Source organism: Nansenia antarctica (genome assembly GCF_963989245.1).
Source record: "Nansenia antarctica genome assembly, chromosome: 4".
NCBI classification, from domain to species: domain Eukaryota; kingdom Metazoa; phylum Chordata; class Actinopteri; order Argentiniformes; family Microstomatidae; genus Nansenia; species Nansenia antarctica.
Window position 1 is genome coordinate 54,195,817 of NC_137689.1, and position 19,266 is coordinate 54,215,082.

The 19,266-nt window shown below is 42.5% G+C and overlaps 1 protein-coding gene across 1 annotated transcript; it reads left to right on the forward strand.

The window, feature by feature from the left end:
* Positions 1–2,348: 2,348 nt before the first annotated feature.
* LOC308154961 (inactive phospholipid phosphatase 7) lies at positions 2,349–8,489 on the forward strand (the record flags this gene model as incomplete). Its single annotated transcript, XM_080528184.1, has 2 exons — positions 2,349–2,847; positions 8,101–8,489. 2 exons carry the CDS (start codon positions 2,349–2,351, stop codon positions 8,487–8,489), a joined length of 888 nt encoding a protein of 295 aa, XP_080384310.1.
* Positions 8,490–19,266: the final 10,777 nt, after the last annotated feature.

The window sequence follows — 19,266 nt, forward strand, 5'->3', positions numbered from 1 at the left end:
CAGAGCCTCTCTTCTGTGTGGCTATTCATGGCTGTTTTAATCCATTACCATGTCCCCTATTGTGCGTAAAATCAAGTTGGTTACGCATGATGTTATTTCTGTACAAGCCTCAAGCTTGGTCACCGGTGAAACGTATTTTTTTTATTGCAGAAATGTGTTTTCGGTTGGATAGGGAAGGCTTTAGCCAGCAGTAGCCAGCGTTGAGCAACGTCTTAATTATGCAATAATAAACTGTTGATTTAATGCCACTGTAAGAGCCTTCCTTTATCTGACCCCAGTGTTACAACAGTGGCAGTGCAACATAAAACATTACTATGAAATGCACATACCTTCACTTTGCACATGCAAGATCATACCAAAAGTGATCTTCTAAACAGCAATAATAGCCTGGTGCTTTCTAATAAAAGTTCAATAGATAAATAGAAACCCCGGGTGTAATCAACTTATATAAACATTGTAATATGTGCGGAATAATTTACTGGTGCATCATTACATCCAATATATCATTGAAGAAAATAGAGCTTCTCCAGACTTTATGGGAATTTCAAGCCCGTCTGTAGTGAATTGTCCCTTGAACACTTTCTGCCTTATGCGCTCGCGTGGCTATGGAGGTAATTCCGTTATCTTCCCAATCGGTTCCTCTTAGACTGTAGCGAATAAATGTCAAGGTCCCGCTGTGGTAGCATTTCAACGTACATTTATTTCACCGAGTGTTAGAATGAACACCGCAACATCCAAAGGCAACCAGGTCAACTTTCCTCCTTCGTCTCGGTCCATATCTCATTGAAATTAAAAACTCTCAAAATCTCTTTTGATTCTAATCATGAAATGTCCGATTCCGACCAGGTTCCCTCCTCGATTCCTGTCCTCTTGGGGTATAATTTAGTCCCAATTCCAGGACAGACTGACATTTCTCTGCGCTGGTCCCATCGCGTTCGCGGCAGGTTCACCCTCCCGCATTGGTCTATCACAGCGGCTTGAGCCGCAGCTCCTTTATAAGTACCTTTGAGACGACACTTCCCCTCACAACTGCAGGCATGCTGGGAAATGTAGTGATTGTGTTTTTATTTTAAATGATTATTAAATAACACAATATCTAGGTCTAGTGTAGCCTATCAGTCAAATTGAAGTGAACATTGGCCTCATTTAATAGCATTTTACATGCGATATGAGCATTAAGATAAACCATATCTTACCATTCAGTTTGGAAGGATGTCAAATAAATAGAATACTTTTGAAATAGATTAAATGTAGTCTACTTTTGATTAAATGATTAAATTACAAGTATATGCCTATGTCCTATGCACCTTTAGCCTATCCCTAAAACTATTTTTTAGCAATAATATAGGCCTACACCTTTTTCCATTTCATATAACTTCGAAACCTAACTGGTGTTCATTTTTTATTTAATTTCATTGTCATTGTAATTCGTTACATTTTCATTTTTTCCCTACAAATTCCAATGATCAACAAGGTACAACTGACTGACGGTGCGCGCTGAAAGCTGTCGCTGTCAGTTTAAGCACCTTGGACAGCACCCGGAAGAGCGCGCCATGGAAAAGCACGGTGGGAGTGGGATAGTGCGTAGGCTACGTCATTTTAACGGGAAAACGACTGCCACGGTCGCAACATCTCTAATCTTTGATAAATACTGAATGGCTCGGTTGAGCGGATGATGAATGATTTGTCGATTGATTTGAACAGACTCGACACTATATCTGTCTAACTAGAATTCCTTGCTACGTTCTCTGAATTCCATTCGTGCCAGCGGTTGTGAGCGCCGGAGAGCAATCTGTGTGATACCACTGTCTCATCCGCTGGCCTGGTAAGATCATAACAACATTTGTCTCTGTCGTTGAGCATAACAGACGTATTGCCTCTGTTTACCGGGCCTAATAGATCAAATAATGTCTGCAGTTTGTGTTAGTGACACTGCACACCACTGCACCACTTTGATAACAAAACAAAAATAACATCCATGAATCATGCCATTCCAATCCATGTTATTTGTTGTTGTGGTGCGTATTGCAATTCGTTGTTTAGATGTTAGGTGCTGACGATGACATTCTGTTTTTACTGTAGACCGTGTTCCGCTGGATTGGCCGGATCAGATGGCAGTCAGACCCTCTTCTTCATGCCTGCACGGGTCGCGTTGTAAACGGCATCATGGGCATCGCGCATTCCAGTCAGTCTAAATATATCTGTTAGGGCCGCAAGGGGGGAAGGACAGGGCGAGGGCCGAGGGGCTTAGATCTGGACATTTAACCGTCGTGAAGAAAAGAGAAATAGTCTCCAAAACGTATTAGATCAACTGTCTCATCGAAGAGGCGAAGTGGAACGAATCCAAAATGCCCTCAAATCAGAGTTCTAGATCCAGGACGCGGGACCGCAACAACGTCCTGAGCAGACCCGAGTTTATTTCCCTGAACCAGCCCCTCCGCGGCGGCGGCGCCGGCGGCAACTCGGAGAGCCGGGGCACCGCGAGGCGACCGAGCCAAGCCAAGCACCAACCCAGCCAGCCGAGCGAGCAGCACCCGCAAGAACCTACCGACAGCGGGGCCAACAAGGAGCGGAAAGAGCCCTCCAAAATGCCCGAGGAAGACTGTATGCTGCTGAACCCTTCCTTCAAGGGGATAGCGATTAATTCACTCCTCGCCATAGACATCTGCCTGTCCAAGCGCCTGGGGGTCTGCGCCTACACGTCGTCGTCCTGGGGGAGCGTCCGTTCCATGATCACCCTGCTGGCGCTTACGGGGCACGGCATCACGTGGATCTTTGGCACTATCGTGTGTCTCACAAGGAGTGAGACACTGGCAGGACAAGAAGTGTTGGTCAACCTACTGCTTGGTAAATACAAGCCCTTACTCAACTGATACATACTGTACCCATCGTGGCAGCTGTTATCCTGTGTGTGGTCTCTTGCTTGCCTAAAGGCCGATCTGTAGTGTAGGCCTATTGCTAAAGCCAATCACAAGGTCCCATCTATAAGGTGCAATACAGGTATTGTGTGCCTTATGTGCATATGACATACAAATATGACCAACTCCATTGAGGGCAGATTGACTGTGTTTTGTCATGGTATCCCAGAAAACTGAAATTTCAAGTTTGGTTTGTCAGGTTCAGGTTCAGGTTTTGGTTACTTTATTTGTATCTGTAGGAAGATTTGTTTTGCAGTAAACGAGTCATCCATGTCGACACATATTTTCGAGAAACAACACAGACAATAGACATATAAATAAATAAAACATAAATAAAAGTCCTCTGTGCTGTATATCTCAATGGGTTTGTTCTAGGTCAGACTTACAATTCATTGAATTCATATCAATTCAGTCTGGCTTATTGATGTATACATATGACGTTGACCAGAACGACTGTCCGGAGAGCATCCCCATGTTGAGGTGTCATAACCAGGCCATGTGTGAAACCCTAACCCTCCACCCAGTCTCCTTCACCCAGCACCAGACCAGGTCAGGCATGGCCAACAGGTGCTAGGCTTACGGCTCCACACATCACGAGTTTACTTTGGACACAAGAACTATATGTAGACATTTTAACAAGCCAGAGGCTTTGTTAAAACCTGCAGGGGGCTATTATTTTGTCCCCCACTTGTCTTAGTTACACGAGCCTGTACTGTAGCTTACGGAAGAGGCTTTATGCCAAAGGCTACACTGATATAATCTGTTTATACCGTATTCCATGAACAGCATGAAGATGGGATCAATAATTCCCCTAATTTCCTTGAAATTCTTAATTTGTCACACTAATTTTACATAAAGTCCCTCAACTGTCATCCTCATTTCTCTTACTAGGGACAGAGGGATGTTCTTGGACGGTGAACTCATTTTCTAGGGTTATTTTTACACGCTTTCGTGAAGGAGAGCAGTAGACTACCCCAGATGAATTTGAGTGAATGATATATTTCTCAGAACAAATTGAGGCCACTGTGCTTTATAGTGTGTGTGTGTGTGTGTGTGTGTGTGTGTGTGTGTGTGTGTGTGCATGTGCGTGCGCGTGCGCGTGCGCGTGTCTGTGCGTTTGTGTGTGTGTGTGTGTGTGTGTGTGTGTGTGCGTGCGCGTCTGTGCCTGTGTGTGTGTGTGTGTGAGAGAGAAAAAATGGGAAAGATTCCCATTCAGTTGTGGTGTGTTCCTACAAATCTCCCTTACAAAATGCTTTTGTAGAGCTCTCCATGCCAATTTGCTGTCTTTCAGTATGAGTTCATGCCACCGAATTCTCCCCCCTTTGAAATCCCTTAAATGTATTATGTATTTTTACCCCGGTGTCGGATGCCCGATTGCTGAGGGATATATATGTGTGTGTGTGTGTGTGTGTGTGTGTGTGTGTGTGTGTGTCCGTCTGTGTGTGTGCGTCTGTGTGTGTGTGTGCATGTGTACATGTGCATGGGTGTGTGTTGTGTTTAACAGAGGGATTACAAAGAAAAATAAACTGTACAAATCTCCAGATTAAAGCTGTATTGTGTTCTGATTGTTGTTATAATCAGGAACATTTGGGACTGGTGGTGGTATTGTGTATAATTCAGGTTCTCATTATTCTCGATCCAGGATCATTTGGGAAGAATTGAATCATTCACAAAAAAACTAAAACCTTCCTGATTAGGTTGGTAGGAGGCTGGGTTGAAACTGTGCAATGCAGAGCTGAGCCCAGTTACAATTCTGTCATCAAGACTTTGTGCCTTATAACCTTGAACACTTATCTCGAAAAATACATTCAAATGTAGAGAGAGACAGACAGACAGATCAGATAGACAGACAGACAGACAGACAGACAGACAGGCAGGCAGACAGACAGACATGGGTAGATACAAAGAGATTGGATAGACAGACAGACAGACAGACAGACAGACAGACAGACAGACAGACAGAGAGAGAGAGCGATTGGACAGACAGACAGACATGGGCAGATAGAGAGAGATTGGTCAGACAGACACAGAATATATTGTTTCTTTGGAGGACATCATATAGGGTACAACATTGCCCCTAGGCCTGTGATGGTGATGTCCCCTGGCACTGGCTCTTCTGATGCCTCACCTTCAGTAGTGCTGAGGTTGGCAGTACCAGGGGGCAGAGTGTTGTCATGCAGCTGGCACCACTGTACTTCTGTCCTTTGGTCCCAGCAGCTCAGCTCTACGTCCCCATCAGACCCAGTCACCCAGAATGACCCCGGTGTACCACACTGTACTGTACACTCACATCCGCTCTTCACTCTATTACTGTATGTGTTGTACTTTTGTCTGTCCTTCCTTCTCTGTCTTGTTCTCTCTTTTTCTTTTCATTCTGTGCTACAGTCATTATAACTGTTTTGTCTTTCCCTCTGTCCGTCCGTCCGTCCGTCCGTCTGTCCGTCCATCCGTCCATCAGTCCTTCCTTCATTCCTTCGTTCCCTCTATCCGTCATCCATCCGTCCCTCATTTTTCCCTTTTTTCATCCTTCCCCTCTTCCTCCTTTCAAACCAAAGGCAGTTTCATATGATAGTGTTTGTGTCGGCCAGTGAGGAACATTCTGAATTAGAAGTGCTCTTAAGTTTACAGAACTAAGGGTATTTTGTGTAGGTGGGGAAGAGAGGAAGGGGAGAGTGAAGACAGCTTAATCAATATGTCTGACTCATGACAGGTGGCAGGGTGCAGTGCGGGGTGCTGGGGGGCGGACGGCTGGGGAGGCAGGGGGGGGGTTGATCTGGTGAAAGGTGGTGATTGTGGAGATAGTTCGGGGGTGGCATACTGTTAAAAACTAGACTGGGTGAAGTCTGGTTAGACAGGAGACTGACAGAAAAGTTTTTTGCATGCCACAATTAAAGGCCCAGATTAGCTAGCCCAATTGGTGAGTCATACACAAATTATAGCTGAATCTAGTTGACATTTAGCTTTTCTCTACATAAGTAGTCTATTACAATACTATTACACACCTTTAACAGTCGTATTAATATTTCTATCTCTATTTCACTTTCACTTTAGACCCACCATGCAAATACTCTCAGCAGTTGCCTTAGATTGAATTACTAAAGATAAGTGTCCTTGAAGTAAGACTAAGATAAGATACTAGCCAAAATAACCTGCTGTTCTGTGCTAGCTTTTAGACCTATTTAGAGAAGACTCACAGGGCTGCTAATATGGCCCATAGAGATATGCTGTAGCTGGAGAAGCTCTATATATTCTGGTCACACACAGTACAAGAAAGAGGCGGAGGGGGGAGGAGGAGGAGGAGTCGGGTTCTGTTCCACAAACTCTTTCTCTCCTCAGTAAAAAAAACACTGCGACATCACTGGGGCTGTGAGGCTTCCAGCCTCTGTACTCCAGACTCCTGATGTTTGGCAGTTTTACAGATTCTGAGCAAATTACAGAGAGTATGAAAAGAGGGGGGGGGGGTAAATGATCTCTATGGGTTTGAGACTACTTATAGAGTGTGTGTTGATTGGTTCAGTGTCTTGCTGTTAAGTCTAGTTAGGTTTTTTCATGCCACATGATGTCACTGTTTTCAATTGATAAAGAAACATATTGTTATTGTACCAGATTAATTGCAGTTATGGAGAACGCAAACTGTGATTGAATAACCTTAACCCTTGTGTGATGTTCACTTTTTGGACCCTTTCGTACTGTTCGGGTCCAGTTGACCCGGGACATCATTGGGGTTTTAAAAGCACTTGTCTTGACACGGTGCTCCTAGTCCCAAGGGTGACCCATACAAGGGGGTATACTCAGGGCGCAAGAAAGCCCCAAAATATCCCATAATATTAAAGGGCGCCTCCTGTGGGCACAAACAGGTACTGTACCCAATAATGCACAATAGGTACTGTGTACACATTCAAAAGTGCATATCTTTTGTTCTGGTGGATCTAGGGGGCTGCCCTTTGGAGATGTTGGAGCAGAGGATGCTTAGTAACAACCCACAAAGTGTCAGACCCCTGGGAATAGGTGGGGCCGAACAACAGCATGATGAGTAGAAGCGTTTTTACGCACATGATGCCCCTAACTTTGAAAATGCAAAATCCACTATAATAAAGACCTGGGTGTCATAAATCATACTTATCTAGGAAAAATGTTAATGAAACAATGTTTTCATTGCTGTTTATTATTTTGAATTTATGAAATGAAAGAACCAAACTAAGATTGTTTTTGCCAATAGCTATGAAATACATCTCTCAAAAATGTCTGCAAATGCTGAATCACAAAACACGAACGGAATGTACAGTTTTCACTGTCACTGTCGAAATACAGTATTATGTCTGAAAAATCACAAATCATTCTGAAATACCACTGGCTACAATTGTGTGTGCATGGGTATGCCTGTCTACACAACACATGAAGCACAGCATGTGACAGTGTGTGTACCTCAAATGTACTTTTTGCAGTTGCTGCATACGTTCTGTACAGTGCAAGAAAATGTAAAAATGTTTACAATGTTGCACTTCAAAGGGTAAAAAGTGCGAGAGCAGACGGCTTCTTGGCACGGGAAAGCTAGAGCAGAGGTGTGTGAGTGAGTGAGTGTCAGTGTGAGTGTGTGTATGTTTCTGTGTGTCTCTGTGCATCCGGGCCTAAATGACCCGAACATCTTATGAAGGACATAAATGTGTTGGGGTATTGTAGGATGTGTAAACATTTTTTTTTCTCACTTTTACATGTTTTTCATAGAAAATAAGCCAAGGCCATGGAGTTTCATATTGATCAAATGTATTCTTGTACCATTTCTCACCAAGTAAAAATGTAAAACGGGTCCGGTTGACCCGAACACCACACAAGGGTTTGAAACGACATGTATGTAGGGATTAGTAAGGTGGCTGTGTCCCTGTGCCCTTCCTTTTTGTTGTCCTAGTCCTTTGTAGTTTTGTAATGTGATTGTAAAGTCTTTATATGATGTCTTTTTATATGGACCACAGGAAGATTAGCGATCGCCTGGGCAGCAACTAATGGGGATCCTTATAAAGAATTCTGTATTGATAAATAATATATGTTGTACAATATTAGTAAAGTTGGGAATTTAACCAGAACAGTGGGGTTATATAACATATTATGTTGACCCTAACACACAATAATAACTACGCCCCCCTTCTTTCTCTTCATCCTCTCCCTCCTCCCTCCTCCTCCGCAGCTCTGGTACTGGATGTCTTGACCGTGGCCGGCGTCCAAAAACTGGTCAAGCGCAAAGGACCCTGGGAGATGAGTCCGGGCTTCATGGACTACGTTGCCATGGACGTGTACTCGTTCCCGGCGGCCCACGCCAGCCGAGCGGCCATGGTGTCTAAGTTCCTGCTGTCTCACCTAGTCCTCGCTGTGCCGCTCCGCATCCTCCTGGTGCTCTGGGCCTTCCTGGTGGGCATGTCTCGGGTGCTGCTGGGGCGCCACCACCTGACGGACATGGCGTGCGGCTTCGCCCTGGGCCTGCTCCACTTCAGCCTGGTGGAGACCGTGTGGCTGTCCTCGTCTGCCTGTCAGACGATCATCTCGATAGGAACGCTCAGCTGGAGCCCCTTCTACTGAGGCACACTACCAAGGCTATTATGAATCTACAATATGAAGCCTGTACATTAGGCATTATAAAGCCTATATAAAGCTATACAATAAGCCTTAGAAAGCCTGTATATGCTGTAGTAAAGCTATCAAACCTACACGTATACAGAAGGCCTTACAAAGCCTAAATCTACAGTATGAAGTCGATACAGTAAACTACTACAACACTGTATTATCTGCTAGAAATGACACCAGCCCACATAAGATCCTGTGGTAAATGTTAGTTAAGGAAGGAAATGTGGCTGAAGGACTGAGTTTGATCATTGATGATGACTCGTGGGGGAGCTACAAGGAAAAATGTGGTGTTGTGTGTGTGTGTGTGTGTGTGTGTGTGCGTGTGTGTGTGTGTGTTGATATTGGTTGTCAGGCTGATGGAGGATCTTTTACCACCTTTACCCTTTTACTCAACCTTTCATGTCACTCTTCTTCTATTGAGTCCCACTGCTGTCTTTTATCTCTCTCTTGCCTGTTCCACCTCTCCTCAGACTCCTCACCTTGTGCCACTTCTTATTCCTCTTCAGCTTTCACCTCTTCTTTTCCTCTCCTCCTCTTACCTCACTGTCGGCTTTTCACCTGTTTTTCTTTTGGAACTTTTTTACTTGTATACAATGGACAAATGGATGGGTACTCTGTGTGTAAGTGTTTTTTAGTTACAGTAGGAAAAGGACATTTGGAGTTCACCTAGTAATGTTCTCTTGAATGTTAAATGGTGAACTTGTATACAACTTAAAGGTTTATGAAGAGAGTTAATGCCATGAAGCTCCTTGATTTTTCTCCTGTCCTGATCAATGAATTCAATACTACTGTAAAAGGTCAGCGATCCTGTTGGTGCGGCACTGATGTTATTTGTATGCTCCTGCTGGAAACTATCAACGGTACAAATGAAAGAAATATGAACTCAAACACATGGACTTTGAATGTGAATATATTTATTTTGTCTCTGAAATGTTGCTGTTTGTACAGTAACATGAAGAACATGATTGTTGTCTACTGTATGGATCAGGGATTTTGCTACTGGGTAGAATCGTATGTCTCCTATCAAAATGTCATTAAATAGATCTTTTCTTGTTTTAGGTTAGACAGTTTATCATAGAAATCTATGTGAATGATCCAAATGTTTTGCCTTCTCTGCTGCAGTCTAAGAATTAACCAAACTGAGACCGGTTTGTTTGTTAATGGTGCTGATTTCATGCCTCACAGAGTGACTGAACTCCTCCACCAAACTTGCTGTGTGTGTGTGTGTGTGTGTGTGTGTGTGTGTGTTTTGTGAGAGCATGTCTTTTTGAGGGTTAAGTCTCTGAGAAAACCTATGCAGTCTGGACATAATAATGACTGTTCACTGGAAGAAAACAATAATCATCTGATACATCAGAGAGCTTTATATCTATGCCTTTATTCATTTATTCATCTATCCTTTGGTTGTTTATTACTGTTGTGATATTATGGACTTGGGAACCAAACTGTTAAAGCTGTCGTATTTTTGCTACAGAAAGAGTTTAATGGGTTGAACCTGTATGTATATACGATATGCGTTTGTGCAAGTCAGCATGTTTTGTTTTGTACAAGGATGAGAAAATCATCTATTCATGCAGTGTTTTAAATTTTCCAGTCTCATTGGCAAGATGAAGATGGATAGCCTTTGTAAAGATGTGGACTCTGAAAAAGTGGAATGTTTTGTTCAGTATTTCTTACCTTGTTTATGCATGCTTATAAAAAAAAACATTTGCCATGACTTGTTATGTCTGTTGTTTTCCCACGTGTGTGTGTGTGTGTGTATATATGTATGTATATGATTCATGATGACTGTGCTGTGGCCGACGTAAATAAGACTTTTAAGACAGTGAATACCAGCACTTATATAGCACCTTATTCCAAAGCGCTTTACAATGGCCACTCATTCACACACCAATGGCGGCAAGCTACCATGCAAGGCACCGGCCTGCTCATTGGGAGCAATTTGGGGTTCAGTGTCTTGCCCAAGGACACCTCGACACATGGACAGGAGGAGCCGGGGATCAAACCGCCGACATTGCGATCATTAGACGCCTGCTCTTTTTTTTTTAATCTTTTATTATAAAAATATTCTTTTAAATACAATCATAGCTATACATATTCATACATGTTCATTTTATAGCCTTCATTGTATTCTAATTCAAATAAAATAAATTAAAAACCAATAGATAAAAACAAAACACACCCATACCATTTTGGTATGAGATGCATCCATCTATTATTCCGTCAGTCCTTCATAACCAAGATAACCCTTTATCATAAATCAATAACAAATGAATGCAACACAAAAAACATCTTCAAAAATCTAAATCAAACTCCAACCCTCCATCCACCACCACTCTTATAAACCCACAATCCCTAATAAACAACTTCTCAAAATCTTTTTGCCCTGTCTTGTGCATCAGTCCCACATTCTTCCTGACCAATCCCTCAAAGACTTTCCACACCGTTATCCACTTTCCCTCAAATCTTGCTAAATTCCTCCTCAAATAAATTGCATACCTAGCCTGTGATAATACATAATTTAAACACCATATATTCACTCCCCTTCTCTTTCCCTCCACCCCAAAAACCACCATCCTCCTCCACTCCTGCATCCCCACCACCTCCACCCCCCAATGCTTCTTCACTAGTCCTTTCAACCTTTCTTCGAATCCCTTCATTTCTTTACATTCAAACAGCATGTGCATTAAGTTCTCATCCTGTATCCCACACACATCACACTCCCTCGAAACTGTTCTGTCTACCTGATGCAACACCACCTTAGTATAAACCCTGTTATGCCTAAGCATAAAATCAAAATGAGTACATTCTAAACTATTATATTTTAAAAATAAATTCCTCCATATGTTCTTCACCTCCAATCCTGGGAACACCTGCCTCCACACCTTCTCTGCCGCAGGCTCCTTCACTCTGCTCTCCAACAGTGCCCAGTAGCACTCCTTCACCTTAACCGCTGAGAAGTCCCGCACTGTTTCCCCTTTCCCTAGTCTTAACTTAGGTAACTCTGTTTGCTCCTTCCCTTTTAACTCCCTATCTAACCTACTCACCCACTCCCCTGGTATACTCTGCTTTATTTTATTATACATGCTCACTATTTCTCCCCTTCTCATCTCCTCATCTGTTTCCCTAACAACTTCTATAATTGCCTGCTCTGATAGGAACCCTGGCACTACCTCATACCTAAAATCCCTTACTCTAATCAGTCCTGCCCTCCAGAAACTCCTAGATTCTAACATTTTCCCCTCTCTTCTAATTACCGGGTTCAATAAAACTGGAACATTTAGTATCTCCCCTCTCTTCTCACACTCATATCCTACCTGAGGCAAAAAACTACCCCAGGCTTTAAACACCTCTTTATAGAATTCCGGCACCCTATCATACATCCGTACTTTAAAGCACATCAACAACCCATAATCCCCACACCCCCCACATCTATGTACCCATTCCCTAAAGTATCCTTTCCATCCATGTCCTTCCTCCCCATACAAAAACCTTTTGACTGTTCTGACTCTCATTGCCCTCATCTTTACTTCCAAATCTACCAGTTTCAACCCTCCTTTATCATAATCTGCTACTAATACATCATACGCTATTTTAACCCCCTTTCCTCTCCACAAAAAATCTGACACTAACATCCTGGTTTCTTTTAGAACCCACTCTGGTACATTCAATACTCCTAATACATAAACATATTTTGACATTAACAGTGCATTAACAATTACAACTTTTCCCTTCAGTTTCATGTTCCTTTGCTTCCAATAATTCAATGTTGTTCTTATTTTATTCAAAACCCCTGTCCATGTGTAATCAACAGCCTCCCTGTCATCCTCTCCAAGATATATCCCCAACACTTTTATCATCCCCTTTACAATTTTCAAATCAAAAACACAATTGTCTGTATTCACTCCCCCTATACACAACATTTCAGACTTGTCAACATTCACTTTTGCACCAGAAGCCTTTCCATATATGTTTACACACCCCATTATTTTGTTCACACTATTTACATCCCTGACAGTACATGTCGTGTCATCTGCATATTGATGGATTATGCTAACTCCTCCCCCCGGCATATTTATTCCCTTAATTTCTTTCTCCTGCTTAATATACGCTGCCAATGGCTCCACAGATATGCTATATAGCAATGCTGACAGTGGACACCCTTGTCTTATTGATCTCCCCAAAGGGAAGGAGTCAGTCAATAATCCATCTATCTTTACTTTACTTCTTGCATTCTTATATAATAGTTCAATCCAATCCCTCATAACAGTCCCAATCCCAAAATGTTCCATTGTTTTCAATAAAAAAACATGTTCCACCCTGTCAAAAGCCTTATTTAAATCCAAAGATAACAATAAACCCCCTTCCTCCCTCATGTCCTTCACAACATCCCTTAATGTGCACATATTCTCTGCCACATCCCTCCCTGGGACTCCATAGGCCTGGGTAGGTGCAATCATGTTTTTCATTACTTTATTCAATCTATTTGCTAATACTTTTGCTATGGTTTTATAATCACAATTAAGTAATGATAATGCTCTATAATTCTGTAATTTGTTCCTGTCCCCTTTACCCTTATACAATAACGTGAGCACCCCCAAACCCATAGAGTCCGGAACAACCCTTTTATTCCCCATACACGTATACACTCTGCACAATATAGGGGCCAGGATGTCAACAAAAGCTTTATAAAATTCAGCCGTCAACCCATCCGAACCCGGACTCTTATTTGGGTTTAACCCCATGATGGCTGTCTTAACCTCCTCCACCCTTAGGTCTGCATCACACATTTTCCCTTCTTCTTCTGTCACCCTAGCTTCCACTGCTTCTAATACTTTATTCATACATTCCTCATTCACCCCCCCAGATGTATATAGGTCTGTATAAAATGACTGCACAGTATCCATTATTCCCACTAAGTCTGTTATTATTTCACCGTTATCATTCTCTAATTCCTTAATTTTCCCTTTCTCTTTCTGTCTCTTCTCTAAACCTAAAAAGAATGCTGTACTCCTTTCTCCCTCAACCACATACCTTGCCCTACTCCTTACTAAAGCACCTTCACACTTTCTCTTCTCTAGCTCCCTCAAATCTTCCCTCACTCTCAAATACTCTGCTAAATCATGCCCTGGAATATTATCAACTCTTTCCTGTTCTATTGCTAACCTTTTCTGCAAATCTCTTTCCTCCCTCACCCTCTCTTTTCCTCTCAGTTTTGCGAATGCTATTATTACAGCTTTTAATTTATCCTTCATCCCTTCCCACCACACACACACATCACTCTCATACATCTGGTCTTCCATAGCAACACTCACACACTCTCTTACTATCACCCCAAAACGTCTATCTTTCAGTAAACTTGCATTAAAGCACCATGTCCCTCCTCTTCCCCCTACGTTCCTCGCACCTAGCTGGAAAGACTGAGCATCGTGGTCGCTAAAGGCCATAAACCGATACTCAACCCTTCCAACCAGGTGCCTCACCTCCCTCTTCACTAAACATAAATCGATCCTTGATTGTCTCAAAACCCCCATCACCATTTGTCTCCTTGAAAAAACCTGTGCATCAGGGTGCCCCTCCCTCCATATATCCACCATTCCTCTTGTGCGCATCATTTCTAATAATACTGGGCGTGACGGATCATTCCTAAATTTCACCCCCCTTGTTACATCTAACCTGTCCACCACCACATTATAATCCCCAACCATAATACAATTCCCAACACATTTCTCTTTCAAAGATTCAAAAAAAACTTTCCTATATTTGTCCACATTTGGTGCATATATACAATATAGTGCATACTCTATCCCTTGATATTCGAACCCCACTCCCACCACTCTTCCCTCATTGTCATTCATTATATTCCTTACATTTTTCACTACCCCATTCTTTACCAAAATAGCCACCCCACAAGCATACACAGTTCCATTACTCACATAAACTTGTCCATTCCACCTCCTTCTTACATCCTCCATTATGTCCTCTGTCCAATGCGTCTCCTGGAGGCATATAATCTCCTCTCTGTATGCTGCCAACACAAGCTCCATCTTCTTCCTATCCCTGAGTCCATTTGTGTTGACAGCAACAACCCTGACCATCGTCAAGATTACAAAGAAAAAGATCATGTACACCGCCATGTCATTTTCCTACCTTAGTCTTCTTCCCTTGTGCACCTTTTGCACCCCTTCCCGATCTTGTCCTCACCCTCTGTACATCCGCATATAGTCCTTCATCGGAACCTTTTCTTTTCCCCACGCCCTCTGTTGAAGGCCCTGCCTCATCCATCTCTCCATCCCTTACTGCGTTGTCTAGGCTGGCTCCAATCTCCTCTCTCTCTTTACCCTCCATTTCCACCGGACCAGGCCCCTCCGCTCCTCTCTCCACTTCCGGCTCCATCTGGGTCTCCTCCACCACCTCAGCTTGTCCTCCTCCCTCCGTCACGTCTTCATGGCTCCTTTCTCCACCTTCTCCTTGTGTCTCCACCACTTCCTCCTCCACCACCTCCTCCTCCTCTCCCTCCATCTCCTCTTCTTCGTCCCCCTCCTCCTCCTCCTCCTCCACCACCTCCTCCTCCTCCTCCTTCTCCTCCTCCTTCTCCTCCTCCTTCTCCCCCTCCTCCTCCTCCTCATCACTGCTCACTCTCTCTCCTCCATCATATCTCCTTCCCATGCATTCACGTGCATAATGTCCTTGTTTATTGCATTTGTAGCATACGAACTCCGGGCATTCTCGGATTACATGTCCTGGTTTGATACATAGCCTACATACCCTCACCTGCTTATCATGAATCACCCTAAAGTGATCCACTCCAACCAGGGTCTCAAACTTGGTAGAATAGGGCAAAGACCTCACCTCTTCGGTGAACTTCACCTTCATATATCTCGTCCCGTCTGCAATGTCAGTTCCCGGCCACGTCTTTCTTTTGATAGGTGATACCGCCTTCACCCCCCACGACTCCAGCCTGTACCTGATCACGTCGTCCTTCAGATATACCGGGAGATGCAAAAACGAGACCACCATTTCATCCACCGCCAAGTCCCTTCCCATTATTCTCACGTCTTTTATCATGAACCCATCCGTGAGCTTGTCCTTCCCTCTCCTCGATGCCAGCGTGATCTCATATTTCCTGTCTCCTTTATCCCGACAGCCCTCCACATTTCCACACACCTCCTTTATGCCTCGTAACATTTCCATCATGGTTATATTACTTCCCTGCTCCAGCCGCACTTCCACCGTTAAACTTGCGTCATACCGTTTGTCCGTGTTGCTATTATCGTCGTCCATTCCATTCGCGTTGTTCGTTGCCATGTCGTCCGTCCTTAGAAGCCCCCGATCAGCACGAAGCTGTCGGGGTACTCAAAATCCTTAACTCGCTTAAATAAAGATGTTATTATGATGTTCGTTTGTTTTTTTCAAAGACACGCACAAACTTTTCCTCAGTCCAAACACACCTGTTCAACTTCCGCTCATGCGCATAGACGCCTGCTCTACCTCCTGAGCCACAGCCCAGTCTGTACTCCCCACCTGCTTGGAGAGGGTCAGCAGCTTCAAGTTTATCTGTGTCCACATCAATGAGGACTTCAGTTTCGGACCCATCACACCGGCACAGTGATCTAGAACGCACACCAGTGCTTGTTTTTCCTCAGATGGAAAAACATCTGGCTAGGGTCGAGCTCCCAGCCATAAGGACATCTACTACCACCGGCAACTCCAGTTCTCCCCGCTACTGTCTGGCTGACGGTACCGGTGCATCTCACTTTTGAGAGGAAGTATTTCATTATACAAGGGCGGGGGAGTAGATAAAGTCAATAGAGCGCTTCAGATTAAAATATCAGGGCTAGCCACACACCGCAAACACACACACACACACACTTAGACACACACACACACACACACACACACACACAGATCCCAGCCACACGTGTCTCCTAACTTCATACCCCCGTCTTAAAAGGATCTGGGATTCAAACAATAACAATGTGGTATACCTGCCACTTTCTTGGTAAATAGTTGAGAGAAATGTTACCTCTCTCAAACTCATAGACGGACCTATGGAGGCGATGAGATCACAATGATAATGTTAACCATGTTTGAAGCTATAGTGTTTGTTTACAATTACGTTATTTAACCTTATATTTTGGGTTCTGATGGGTAAGAGAGTTGAACTACGCGCATGGGGCTTCTACAAAACACATTCTACAAAAGTCAATGACTATATCATTCATTTAATAATCCAAAAAAGATGTACCAATCCTAGAAGAAGAAAGAAAGAGAATTGATATCATAACTTTTTTTAAATAGCAAAAATGTTTAAACGACATAACCACATTTAACCATTTAAAGTAGAAACACCAAATCAACTTTAATTAATCCTTTAATTATCATTATCTCAAAGTTGATAAACAGATAAACAAATATGTTTTATTTGATTTGATTAGTCATCATGACACAAATGACATGACGACAACAACAACAACACACTAGTTATTAAAGATATATATATATATTTTCTACCTTTATATATAAGAAATTGCTTTATTAGGAATAACCCCTTGAGATATGCTATCTCGTTTTCGAACCTTTTAATAGTTACTAATAGTAACTGTACTCTACATTATTATTGTGATTGACTGTGATTGTGTCGGCAGTAACAGGTGAAATTACCACAACGCTGGAGTGCTGTCTCATCTACGCCCAGGTAGGTGGAGTAGCGGCCACTGAAACGTGTTCATGACAATTGCCAAAAAGTGCCACCTGGTGCGCAGAATTTTTTGGGGGGGTTTAACCACACATTTCAAAACAAAAAAGTAAAGGAAACCTGTCAATATTGTGTCATGTCATGTACTTTATGGCAAGGGCAAAATAGTCAGTCACACATTGGGGGGGGGACTTTGGGGGGATATACATATTTTTTTTCGGACTTTTATTCAGAAATGTTATTTTTCGGACTTTTATTCAGAAATGTTGTTTTTCAGACTTTTATTCTGAAAAAAAAGTTTCACTTATATTCTGAAAAAAAAGTTTCAGATTTATATTCTGAAAAAACAGTTTCAGACTTTTATTCTGAAAAAATACTTTTATTCAAAAAAGAAAACACGAAATTCTGTGATCACTACCTTTTCCAGTTGAACATAAACTAAACTATTTAAATGCTGCTATTGTTTGCGAAAGATACTTACATGATATGGTGACACCATTGGACAATTTAAAGATCATAACAAATTTGTACAAAACGTGGTTTATATTCTTAAATAAAATAGCTTTTTTTGATTGATTGAAAACTTTATTAGAAGATTTGCAGGAGTAGGTACATGAAAGTACATATTACATACAAGGTCAACTAACAGGATAAAAACCCAAGAAAGCCACTGGCTTATTTCAATTGGGGTCCTTGATTCTCAATTCATCGTTACATGTAAGACAGACAAAAAAACTAGTACTATCTACAAGACAATACAGACAAATAACTAGTACTATCTACAAGATAAACATACATCCATCATGGGAAGAACAATATAACAAAACATTAGGTATGTACAGCGGGTAGGACAGGTGGGGACATACACCACAGGTGGGGGCGGGGGACAAAACACAAAGTATGTACAGTGGGTAGTTCGGGTCTTTTAATCTGATTTTTGATTTAGAGGGTCCAGTTACGGATTGCAGCCTCCTGTAAATGTTTTTTGAGAGTGGTTTTGAAGGTGGGCAGTGTTTTGCACTCCTTTAAGATTATAGGAAGGGCGTTCCACATTTTTACTGCATAGTTTGCAAACGAGTTTAACCCCTTGTTTGTGGTGCAACGCGGTTGAACGTGGTTCGTGGAGCTTCCTCTGGTATTGTATGTGTGGACGTTGTTCACTTTTTGGAAGTATGTTGACAGGTACTTGGGTGTCTTTGTGGTGTAGCGTATCTTGAAGACCAGGCCCAGTGCAAGCTGCTGCACTCTGTCAACTACTCGTAGCCAATCAAGGCTCAAAAGATGAGCAGCGGTTAGATGTGTCCTAGGGTTGAGGCCTAGCAAAAGCCTAACCAGTTTATTTTGGGCTGTCTGGAGTCTTGTTTTTTGGGCCTTTGTGGTTCTATAGTACCATGATGTTACGGCATAGTCGAAGCTCTATCTTAAACTGCTCCTGACATGGTTTAAGCAAGAATGCAATTTGCATGACCCCTAATGGAAAGAGTTATTTGAGTTCAACGTTTAACATAAGCATGCCAAGGCCATAGCAATCACGTTTATGCAGCTGTGAGTCAACATGTTGTACGCAGGCTACTGTAAATGACAGAGCAACAGGCCCATGATGTGTAATGACAAATGCAGAAAATGATATTTTATTATAGCAAAACCATGACAATAATGAACATTCTAACCTGTAGAAGAAAAAACTGTTGCTGAAGAAAGAGAAAAATACACTTATTCCTATACACCCTAATGTTGTCATTCACAAAATGATACAGTACAAATAAGTACAAAACTTATTTCAGCACAAAAGTGATTTACTAGTTATCTACTTGAAGGGGAATTTGACGGTATACATACATATTTTACAAATATATGTAATATTACAAAAAGCCTTCGATAGCCTGGATAGGGAAGTGTTGTGGAAGCTCCTAGGTCACTATGGCCTACCCTCTAAGATCATCAATGTAATAAAAGACATATACCAGGATTCCAATGGCCGGGTGATCTGCAAGGGTAAACTGTCAAACACCTTTGCCATCACGACAGGGGTGC